At 30.4% G+C, this 12,940-nt stretch overlaps 1 protein-coding gene across 1 annotated transcript; it reads left to right on the forward strand.

The window, feature by feature from the left end:
* Positions 1-10,222: 10,222 nt before the first annotated feature.
* Positions 10,223-12,605, forward strand: LOC110640320 (uncharacterized). Its single transcript, XM_021791583.2, has one exon. It carries the CDS (start codon positions 10,454-10,456, stop codon positions 12,179-12,181), a length of 1,728 nt encoding a protein of 575 aa, XP_021647275.2. The 5' UTR covers positions 10,223-10,453; the 3' UTR covers positions 12,182-12,605.
* The last annotated feature ends 335 nt before the right edge of the window (positions 12,606-12,940 follow it).

The raw sequence follows: 12,940 nt of genomic DNA on the forward strand, positions 1-12,940 counted from the left end.
TTCTGCCGATCAAGCACGTTGCTTATTTCATGAAGTCACAGAAATTGCTTACCTTCTTTTGGGAGGAGGGGGAAAGAAAATGGGGTTGGGACTCACATCTAATGAACTTGTTTGGAGATAAGGAAGTAAGGAATAGGTTTTTAAAATATTAATTTTGTTTGGGAGGAAGGTCTGGAGTTAAGGTTTTTGAAGGCTTCTTATTTTTTCTAACTAGCCAAATTAGTGGATTGTGAGATTTTGTTTCCTTTTATCAGAGCCTACTTTATAAATCTTCCCTCCATCTTCCATTCAAGCACACTTAAAAGAAACAAATTTGTGTTCCATTTTCCTTCCTTGCCCAAACAAAGGCTTAAATGTTTTTCTTCATTTGGGCCTTTGTGGCTGAAATGGGACAAAATGCTAATTGGTCTTCTCATTTCAGCCAGATGCCAAGATTCATCTTTTCAGGTTTTATAAGCATCCCCCATCTCATTTCAAATAGAAAATTGTATCAATTTGAAAACAAACAAAATGAAAAAAAGCTGAAGAACTCAATTGTAGTGATAAACATGTTACTATAAAGCTGAGGGAAAGCTTATTTTGCATTCATGACTGGTATAAAGTTCAATTCGTTTCAAGAAAAGGAGTTCCAACTGGTGAAAGAGAAGAAATTCAACCTCAACCAATGCCCCAGTCCTAGTCCTAGTCCTAGTTCCCAAACTGTTTCTGTGCCTGTTGGTTTCATCGCCGGAGGCCATTAATCACTTCAAGCTAATACCATATCCGTAAAACGAGAAGTCCACCGCTATCACTATGGGTTCAGACAAGCATTAATCCCATTGCCCTTCTGAGTTATGAGTTGCTTCCAAGATAAAACCATTCACGAGTCATCATTTTGAATGCACTCACCTCCCTTTCACCTCACCCCACCGTTGTGGGTCCCACCTGATTAACAAGTCCAGATGATTTTGGAAGTAGCTCCGTTGAGGAATACGAGGTTCCTTCTTAATATTCTTAATTAATCAAAACTCGTGCATGCTTCCAGCCACTAGCCAACACCAAAGTCGATGACAATTCTTTTTATACTCTGAACTCTCCTTCCAACAATAAATTATTCTCATTTCAACTATGATTTTGATCCAGAAGCTTATGAAATTCGATCAGATTTTTTTTTTTTAAATTTTTGATTCTGACCTCATTGAGAGATCTTAGCTCCATTCATCCTCTTAATTACACTTTTCTTAGTGCAGCCCTCATTACAATCTTTACAAATCCCTAAATACTCCCATGCCAAGCTTTGGTAAGCAGTCTCATTCAAGTAAGAAGCTAATAACAACAACAACCATATGGTCAATATCAGTCCATGTATGCAAGAATGCAGGTCCATGCTTGATGCTGTGAAGACACATCATTTTCTTGCAGTCTAAGTTGCGAAAACCAAGCTATTTCGATTAATTTTTAAAAAATTTTTTTTTTATCATCATCATTACTCAAGATAGTGAAAGCAGATTGAACCATAACATTTCCCATCAAAAAAGAGATTTTGCAGTCCACAAGATCAGGTCAGTTATGATGATCAGACACCAAGCCTGATTCTATTAGCTGATTTTTTTACAGGGAATCAGAGAAGTGAAGAACCTTATCCAAGTTGGTAGAACAAGAAATATTTATTCTCATGGATTTTTTTTTTTGAATTTAATTTATTATAAATTTTAAATATAAAATATTATTTATTAAATATATAAACCTCACGTATTTATACCTTATATTCACAATAAAGCTAATCTAAATAAGAATTTTCCTAATCTTAGAACTATTAAGCTTGTTGTTATATAATTAAAGTCAAGTTTATAATAAATGCACCTAACTTTTAGTTGCTAGAAGGGCTTACCCAATATATGATTATGTGATTAAGCACATGGGTAGCTGTTTTCTTTCTTTTCCTTCCTCTCTCTAAAGCACTGGCTTTTTGCAATTGGCAATTCATTTCGTACCCATATGATTAGATTGCTGATACAATGCAAAATCACTAAACTTTACAGACTTGGCTCCACCTTATAGAAATGGTTTAACAATCTTTGCTCACATTAAAAGTGTCCAAAGACCAGATTAGGGCTATAATTTTCTTTTTGGGAGTGTCATTATCAGCACCAAGTGGCTCATTAAGTACATCAGTAGCAAGATTATCAAATATATTATACATCACAACATTGAATATAGCTTTAACTACATTCTCATAAATATATAATTTGTAAGTCTCTAAATTATCCTATTTAACTGTGGAAATTTTTCAAGATTGAGAAATGATCACTTCAAGATCCAATAGTTGGAATGATTGTGAACAAATAATGCAAAGAATTGGGAAAGCAAATCTTTACATGCACATCAAGCAATCTCTTTATGTTATTATTGGGTAAATTTTTTATTTTTTATTTATCTCAATGGAGTAGATGGACATGAAAATTTCCTGTATGTAGCTTTCTCTTCAAAGCCAAGGTATATTGCAGCCATGAATACTTTTATGTTTTTACTTCATCTTCCTTCTCCTGTACTCAAAGCTATATCCCAAGAACATGAATATCTTTTTCTTGCTTTTTCATACAAATGGGAAATGTACCTAACAATCCATATTGTGCACTATACAACCAAAACACCAGTGCTTGAAGGGCTTTCATGCTATCTAGCTAAGCTACACAACAGCCCTATATCTCCAATTATGATACAATCTTCCAACTAACAGAAGAGATATTAGAAAGTAAATAAGCTACTCAATTTTCACCAAATTTTCAGGGCAATTAAATTGTCCAGTGACATATGTAAATAAAAGCAATATAAATACCCCACTACAATGAGAAAAGTAAATATGAAAGTGAAATTTTTGGTGATAAATATGGGGTCACTTGAGAGGCCATGTGCATGATCAAATTATGCTATGAAGGGAAGAAGGCAACAACCATTTTCTGATGGAGTCGCTTAGCCAGCAGACACTGCCCTACAAACAGAAAGTTCAATGCTCAAGCCAACGCCATAAAGGATTAACACCTGACTTTGCCCACATGTTAAATTTTTTCCACATTTATTACAAATGAGAAGCAATTTTATATTTATTTTTTAAAAGTTTTTCATGTCCACAGCATTAAGGAAAAGGTAAAGCCAAATTCATCAAAACATGTTCAGTGAAAGCATATGCTAAAGCTGATTGTGGAAAAAGATTATAAAACAAGAATCCGTGACTAGCAGAATAATGGGTAAATTTGTCATGCAATGAGACAAATTTGGTGCAAAATTAGACATCTAATCATGTCATGGGTCTTTCATTTTTTTTTTTTTTGAAATTTACTATTTAGTCTTTTGGATTTTGCCTAATATTACATTTCAATCTCTAGATTTTGAGAAATTAATTTTTAGTCCTTGAGTTTTATACTATATTATACTTTAATTTCTAAATTTTTAAAAATTAATTATTCAGTCCCTGAATTTTACATTGTATCACACTTTAGCTTCTATAATTCTAATATATAGAATAATTTCGTCCTTTTATCAATGAACAAAATTGTTGTAAACAATAAAATTATGAGACTAAATTATTCTATATAATAAAATTAAAAGATTAAATAATTAATTTCTCAAAATTTAGAAACTAAAGTATAATATAATGTAAAATTTAGTGATTAAATAATTAATTTTCTAAAAATCAGAGATTAAAGTGTAGTATAAGATAAAACTTGGGGACCAAATCGTAAATTTTCTTTTTTTAAAATTTTTTGTATTTATCTCATTTGTCATCTTTTTTAATCAGGATGGTGCTCTTGTTTTCTTTTTTATTTTTTAAATTATTAAATACCATAAATTTCATAAAAGATTATTCCACAAGTTAATTTAAAAAGGGTCACCATCCTTTATGTTTTCTTTTCCAATACTTAGAGTACATGAGCATCTTTTAGCCTTTTTGTTTATATTCTCCCTCTATCCACCTTCAAAAAGTCAATTAAAAGCAATATTGAAACCTTCAATTAATTAAGAATTTAAAAATTTTAATTAATTTATTCAGATTTTATTATTAATTATTAAGCCAAAATGTGAAAACTAACGAGTTTGATACGAGTGATAAAAAACTTTGTATCTTTTAAGTAAAGTCAAGTATTCAATTCTTATAAATAAAGAAAATATATGAAAATGCTTTATTTCATAATAGGTCTCTCCGAGCAGGTTAAATCTAACTCAGTGAATTAAAAGATATTTGTATTTTACTTTAAAGAAAATTTTAAATGTGAATTCTTAGTACAATTTTTACACTACTACAGATTATTCACATCTTGTTAATTATATAAAAATTTAATGGGATTAAAACAAGGAAAAAAAAAAAGAAAAATCAATTGATTGGGGCCATTAAGGATGAGAAGTGACAGAAAAGAAATAGCAACTTCTGTGAATTGGGTGTGTAGGTTCATCTCCACTTCATATTGTAAAGGTGACGGCTAGCTCAAGGCATCCAACAAAGGTCTTCACATGTTGTGGTGGGGTTTGAGTCATCTCCATGCTGAGAAGATTGAAAGCAACACATTTTCTTCTTTTCACCTAATCCAAAGAGACTCTTCTTATTATGAGCCGGTGGTCCATCATCTCCCTTTTGTTTTCTCTCAATCTCTTAATTAATCTCACAGCTTTATCTATTCCCTTTGTGTTCTTCCTTCTCTTGGCTAATATGTAACTTTACTCATCAAGGGCCTATATAAATACCAACATTTTTCTTATCAACTAAGAAAAAGTTAATCACAATTAAGAAGCTTTATCCCAATAATATAAGAACCATTTTCAAATGTATGAAATTTCAAATTCAAATTTCAATTAAAAAACAAAAAAATAGTAAAAGGTGACAAATATTTAAAACATGAGATTTTTTTTTTCAATGGTAAAAGTTAAATCATGCACAACTTTTTATAAAATTAAGAGTGTTTGATTTAATTTATGAAAATTAGTTTATAAGCACTTAATTTTTATAAATTAATTTAAATTTATAAGTATTTAAAATTATAAGCAGTTATGTGTTATAAGTGACTGATAAATAGTTGATATATTTGATAAAAATTAACTTGTAAGTATATTTATTATTAAAATGATTAAAAAAGATATTAAATAAGATTTATGATGAAATTTTAAAAATTAAATGAGAATAATATTATAAAATATTTGAATAAACTAACTTATAAACACAGAGCTATAAGAATCAAAATAAAAATTCGGTCTTCTTAATTTTTTTTAATTTATAAACTTAATTTTTTTTAATTGAAGTTAAAAATTTAATTTATAGACTCAAAAATTATTATAAATATATAAATAAACTTATTTTTAGAACTTATAAACGGATTTAAGCACAATCTAAAACCATGGGTAGCCACGATCAAACCTGGCCTATAAGGTGTACTGTACATTCTTGCTAACTAATGCATAAATGATAAAAACCTAAACTCCATATCCAATTCATTCTTCTATGGCACCAGAATTACTACACTGTCAGTGGGTGTGTCCTTATTATTAAAATAAATTCAAGATTTTATTTTTGGAAGGATTCATGATCTTTCCAAATGGAACTCAATGGCAAGCAAAATCCTGAAGAACTGGCCCAACAGAATTATTAATTAATTAAACATATTGTTGAGAATAGTAAACAAGTTTGGTAACCTCACAACATAGGTTTTTTAAAAGAAACAATTAACTTTCAACTTCTAAAGAATAATTAAGAAAATATGGTGATATTGGCACTTCCTGTAAAATCTTTGCACTTCTTTTATTAATTTTAGTATTACAAATTTTTATATAATAGTGATAATTTTGAATATAAAATTAATAATTAATAAATATATTTAATGAATTTTAAAAAGTATAATGTTGCACTTATTAAAAAAATCATATTTAATATAATTTTATCCTTTTCATATAATGAATTTTTTTTTTAAATATCATACTTGTCCTTATTGATTCACATTGATTAAAAAAATCATTTTATAAAATAAAAAGAAATCACATTTAAAAAAAAAAGAAAAAAAAAAGACAACTATGGAAAATAATCTGATAATAGTTTTATATATTGAATCTCGTAGACTAAGGTCCAACTCTCCTCTCCTCCAACATATGTAATAAAAGAAAAGAGAAACAACAAATTTACTTCTTGCATAATGGTTAATGACAAAAGAATCTCAATAAAAAATAAATTATTTATCTTGAAAAATATTTTTTAGTTTAAAAATTAAAAAAAAATTCTAAAGTTATTGTTTTAATATAAAAAATTAAAAAAATCATGATATCACATTAGAAATTACGTCTAAAACCAAAATAAACATATAATTTGACTTGTAATTTTTTTTTTATTCAAAATCACTCTTAAATCTTTTATTAAAAACATCCAACATACATATTGTTCCTTTTTTCTTATAAAATGAAAAATGTGAAGATTTTCTTTTATTTAAGGTAGAGTCAATGAAAGGAATGTATTATATTTATAATTTTGTTAAAAATAGTTAATTTTAATAATAAAATTAATAAAGAAATTGGCAAAATTTTTAGAAAAAAAGTACATTTAAGTGCTTTGCGGCTTATGCATTTTATTAAAAGGTTTTGAAATTTTCTTTTTTGTACATAAGGGCCTATAGTTTAACACTGTTAGCACTGAAGGAACAAAATAACTAACGGTATTATATATTTACTGATGTGACTGGTATGCACTGACATGGCAATGATGTGGCAAACTTAATACTGACAAGGCATGACATCAACACTAAATTAGCAACAAGTTAGCTCCATGTCAATAATTATTATTTATTTTGGGACGTAAGTGCAAAAGGCTAAAAGCACATATCCCTTAAGTGTCAAAAGCTGAAAGCACATGTCTCTTAAGGCTTCGTTTGTTTCACGGAAAATATTTTCCTAAAAAATATTTTTTGCATTTTATGGTGTTTGGGGCATTCAAGAAAATTGATCAATGAAAAATATTTTCCTAGTCAAAAGGAAAACTATATCATTTTTAAGGAAAATAACTTTCATTTTTCAAAAGAGATAGTCATTTTCCATTTTCTAAATTTTGATAATCTTATTAAAATGTGAACATACTTATACATATATAAAATAAATACATATCATTATTTTAACATTACAAACAAACAATGGAAAATATTTTCTTTTTAGAAAATATTTTCCATATACAAGTTTTTTTCTGTGAAACAAACGAAATCTAAGTGGGAAAAAAAAAGGAAAGTTTGAGCTCTGAATGTTAAAAGTTTGAAAGTATATAATACTTAAGTATACTTTATGCTTTGATTTATAAGTAAGTCCTTATATTTTGATAGATAAGTACTTAAATATTATAATTATTTCTAATCTCTTTACCATTGTCTCTCCCTCTTAAATAAGAAAAGAGAGAGAGGGCAAAAGAGATGGATAGAGAGAGAAAGACTTAAATAGGAAGAGAGAGGGCGAAAGTCATGGTCAGAGAGAAATAGAGTGAGAGTGAGAGATAAGAGCAAAGGGATTAAAATAATTATAATATTTAAGGACCTATTTGTCAAAATATAAGGATATATTTGTAAATCAAAAGAAAATACACTTAAGTATCATATACTTTCAAACTTTTAGCGTTCAAGGTCCTAGCTTTCCTTTTTTTTGGCACTTTAAGGACATGTGTTCTTAGCCTTTGGTACTTAAAAGGCATGTGTTTTCGGTCTTTGGCACATAAAGAATATGTGCTTTTTAGCCTTTTGCACCTAATAATAATGATAATGATGATGATGATGATGATGATGATGTAGTGCTAACTTGTCATTGATGTCTTGTCACGTTAGTGCCATGTTAGTGCATACCTGCCATATCAGCAAATTTTTAACCCCGTTAGTCATTTTATCCCTTAAATGCTAACGGTGTTAGACCACAGACAAAAAAAAAAAAAAAAAAATCTTAAACCTCTTTTAATAAAATGCGTAAACCACAAAGTGCTTAAGTGTATTTTTTCTAAATTTTTACTCTTAAGATATATGATTTTTTATGTGTGTTGATTAGGGTATCTTTGTTTTCATTTTACAATTGGTTGATGGAAAACTAATCCCTTTCAAGCACTAAAACATGCAAAAATGAGGTACTTTCAAGCTGTGACTTATGGATTAAACATTTATCAATCCATAAAGTATAGTGTACGTTCACCACTATACTAGACTTACTTGGGTTCTTAACAAATATTATTTATTATATGTATTACAGTGAAAGATAATCAAGAATATATTTTAATTACACCCCTGATTTTCTCCTTTAGTTTTTCTATCATCGTTTCTATCGAAATCTGCTAAACTCTTTTGTTTTACGAAGGCTTTTCCTGCATTTTGGGGTAAGGGAAGGTGATATTTTTTTCTCGTCCAGTTGAGGTTCATCCTCTCATGCCTAGGTTGGGAATAAATAGTGGTTTTGCAGGTTTGGGCATTAGGGAGAGGGTAACCCTTAGTTGACTTGCATTGTGGCCATGGTATTAGGCTTCTTTGTGTTTTGCTTGCCTTTGATTAGGCTGTGGTGCTCATTTTGGGTCTTTAGTCTTCTATATGTGGTGGAGGTTACTCTTATGCTTGGCTGTTTGTTGAGATTTGATTCTACACTACAATTGAGAAGGTCGTCTCGATGGCTATGATGGTCAATGAGTTCTGCGACAACATTCTTTGCCATGGTAGAATTGACGTGCTTTGTTTTATGCGGAAATCTATGGAACGATGCTGTTGGGTGGTTTGCAGGAATGTGATGGGCGTTTTGCTCCTTGTGTGGCTGGCTATGTGACTAGCTTTGATTGTGGTGTAGCATATCCTATAGTGGCGAGCTTGAGGTGGTCGACGATGTGCTTCATGATTGAGATTGGGTTGCTTCCTTCATTTAGTATCCATGAACCTAGGATTCATGATTGAGATTGGGTCGATTGTGGGTTGATTCGGTTGGGTTAGATTTAGTTGGTTTGATTGGGTTAGTTGGTTTTGTTGAGCTTGTTTCTTATCCCATAGTGTGGGACTCATGTTTTCTCTCTATTTTACTAGCCAAATTGTATTTATTGTCTTTTGACTTCTAATGCAAAAAATAAGAGTAATAAATAAGAGGTTAAAATCCGTCACCTTCTATGCTTAGCTAACCCATTACCCACTTGCCATTTAACGGGTAAACTGAATTAATTATTCTTGAATTTTTGTCTTTATGCTTTAATTTATTATAATAAAATTACTCAATTTTAATTTTATTTCAAAAAAATTCCTTTAAATAGTAGTATTATGTTTTTAAGTTAAAAAGGATAAATTACTCTTTTGTCTCTCTCTCACAAAAATAAAATTACCAATTTATCCCTTTTCTATTTTCTTTCTCTCTTTTATAATAAAATTAATTAATAATTATTTATGATAAAATTATTTTATTTTATTTATTAATATAATTATTAAATATGTATTATTTATTAATTTTTATTAATTTTTATTATCAAATAAAATATATGAAATTATTTTATTTGATGGTGGATAATTGAGATATTTTAATAAAATATATTTTAAATATTATAATATTAATTGAAAAAATAGAAAAGAGAAAAGAATAATTTAGACCCTTTCCTGCTTTCAATAATGCAAAATTATTATTTGATCCCTAAAATTATTTAATTGATGGTGATTGTATTTATTAATGAACTCAATAAACTCAAACTTAAATTTAATTGTTTAATTCAAATTATGTTTTAGAAATTATTTTATAAAATCAAAGAGAACAAGTAAATTAATTGGAACTTGAATTAAATTATTTAGTTGAAATAAAATTAAGAAAATAGTATCCTAAAATTAAAGAGCAAATAGAATTATTTATTGATAAACTCAATTAATATTTAATAAAATTTAAATTAATAATAAAAATAAAAAATAAAATATAAATTAATGAATAAATTTAATAAATATTAATTTTATTAAAAATACTGTAATTTTATTGATAACTAATTATTAATTAATTTATTCATTAAAAAAGAAAGAATATGAATAAAATAATACTTTTTTAGAGAATAGTAAAATAATAATTTTATTTATATTTTTGTTATAGGTTAAAAAAGATTTTTTTTAAAATATAATTAAAATTGAGAAATTTTATTATAATAAATCAAAATTTTGAGAAGGAAATAAAATAATTCTTAAATTTATGGACGATTGATTTCACTCAACCTCCAGCAGATTTCGGAAACCATTTTCAATGACGGGAATGCCCTTGATATCAAAAGGTCAGTTGCGTAAATGCACCATTACTTCCAATTCAGTTGCTGCGACCTGCTAGTCAGAAGATAAAACACAGATAATGAGATAATAGATCGATGTGCGGCCAATTCCTCCGTGTCTCTCTCTCTCCATGGAAAAATCATCCCCTTAGATTCTGCATTTCGTAGATACTTCATGGGTTTGTTTCAAAATCATTGATAAAACACAAAAAAATGAGACAGGATAATCCAAGACAAGACCAGAGCTCCTCTGCATCTTCATCAACGTCCAGTCCTAGGCAAGCTATTGAGGTTGTATCTTCTTTGATCTCCTTCTCTCATGGAATAAGAGTTTTTGCGGTAAAATGGAAAATGCTAAGGAACAAGTTAGAAGAGCTAAATACAGGCCTAATCGCCATCGAGAATTGCGATTCCAACCAAAACCCAATACTTTCAGGCCTCGTGTCTGCCATATTAGTCGCTGCAAAAAACTGCTACGATCTTGCTCGAAGATGTGTGGATCTTTCGTACAGTGGCAAGCTCTTGATGCAGAGTGATTTGGATGTAATGGCTGCAAAGTTTGATGGCCTTGTGAAGAATCTGTCTGGGATTTGTACCGCAGGTGTTTTGACTCAGGGTTTTGCTATCGTTGTGTCTAAGCCTGGAGTCAACGCTTGCAAAGATGATATGAGGTTTTATGTGAGGGATCTGTTGACAAGAATGAAGATTGGCGACACAGAAATGAAGAGGCAAGCTTTGGTCAATTTACATGAAGTTGTTGTGGAAGATGAGAGGTCTTTCAGGGTAATTGTTGAAGTTGATGACATTGTGCATTTATTGGTTAATCTTCTCGACTCACCTGATATTGGAATTCAAGAAGAGGCGGCGAAGGTGGTTTCATTGATTTCTGGGTTTGATCCTTGTAAGTCCGTACTGATTGGATCTGGGGTTATGGGGCCTTTGGTTCGGGTCTTGGAAAGTGGCAGTGAATTGGGAAAAGAGGCTGCTGCGAGAAGTTTACAGAAATTGACCGAGAATTCCGATAATGCTTGGTCAGTTTCAGCTCATGGTGGTGTCACAGCTCTATTAAAAATATGCGCTAGTGGTGATTCTAGAGGAGAACTCATTGGTCCAGCTTGTGGGGTATTGAGAAACCTTGTTGGTGTTGAAGAAATAAAGAGATTTATGATTGAAGAAGGTGCTGTTTCTAGATTTATCAAGCTTGCAAGATCAAGAGATGAGGCCGTGCAGATAAGTTCAATTGAATTCCTTCAGAATATTGCTTCTGGAGACGAATCAGTTAGACAATTGGTAGTGAGAGAAGGTGGAATCCGCTCATTAGTATACCTTCTCGATCCAAAAATTTCATCGACTTTCAAATCCCGAGAGGTAGCATTAAGAGCAATTGAGAATTTATGCTTCTCTTCCACAACTTATATTAATATATTGACAAGCTATGGATTTATGGATCGGCTGCTTTTCTTTCTTCGAAATGGAGATGTTTCAGTTCAGGAATTGGCATTAAAAGTGGCATATAGGCTATCTGGAACATCAGAGGAGGCTAAGAAAGCAATGGGCGATGCTGGTTTCATGTCTGAGTTTGTTAGATTTCTTGATGCAAAATCATTTGAAGTAAGAGAAATGGCATCTGAGGCACTCATTAGCGTGATTTCAGTGCCTAAAAATCGAAAGAGATTCGTGCAGGATGATCGCAATATTAGCTTTCTTCTTCAATTGCTTGATCAAGAAGAAGCAAATTCAGGTAATAATAAAAAATTCTTGATATCTATATTAATTTCATTGACAAGTAGCAACACTGGAAGAAGAAAAATTGTCAATTCTGGTTATTTGAAGAACATTGAGAAACTTGCAGAGGCTGAAGTCTCAGATGCTAAAAGACTTGTCAGGAAGCTCTCTAAAAATAGATTCCGAAGCATGTTGAGTGGATTATGGCATTCTTGAATGCAATTTTTTTTCCCTTTTATTAGCTTCTTTTTCACTGTATATTTTACCTAAGTGGTATCAAAGTTTTTGCACTTTGTGTCTCAATCTCAAATATCAGAGCTCAAATATTAGAGTCTTCTCTATGTTTTTCCTCTCAAGTTTTTCTTATTCCCATCTGTCCCCCCTCACACCACACCACCCCCTCGCCCCCACCACACCCCACACCACGCGCGCCCCCCCCCTCCCCAACACCCAAACCGCGGGACCACAAAAAAAAGCTTTAGACTTTAGAGAAGCTCTTACTTAAGTTGTAACTATATTTAATTTCTAGTGAAAAGGTGTTGTAGATTCTGTTAAACATATTCTGCAATGTTGATTGCAGTTTATTTGCATTTTTTTAATAGAATAAGACACAAAAGAGAATGTAATTGCAGTTATTTAATCATCTCTTCAGGAGATAAAAAAAGGAATTTTGTATGCATTTGTGGAGGAGCACATGGAAAACCCATGAAACCCAGAGAGGCATGTGTCCATCTTACCATTATGGGCACTAGAGATGCTGATAGATGAAGTTTCTTGCTGTATTTGCTTATTATTATTATTTTTTAATTCAATCCCTGTCTCTTTGCCTTGGCAGTTTTATATTCTCCATAATGGGACATGTTTTCATGCTTTTGTCTTATGCTAAAATATGCTATAATCATCAGTCTATAATTAAGCATCTTAATCATCTCTTAATCATAGGTCACACCTTACCCATTTGAATTATGAGTTAGG

The sequence above is a fragment of the Hevea brasiliensis genome, chromosome 11 (genome assembly GCF_030052815.1).
Source record: "Hevea brasiliensis isolate MT/VB/25A 57/8 chromosome 11, ASM3005281v1, whole genome shotgun sequence".
NCBI classification, from domain to species: Eukaryota; Viridiplantae; Streptophyta; class Magnoliopsida; order Malpighiales; family Euphorbiaceae; genus Hevea; species Hevea brasiliensis.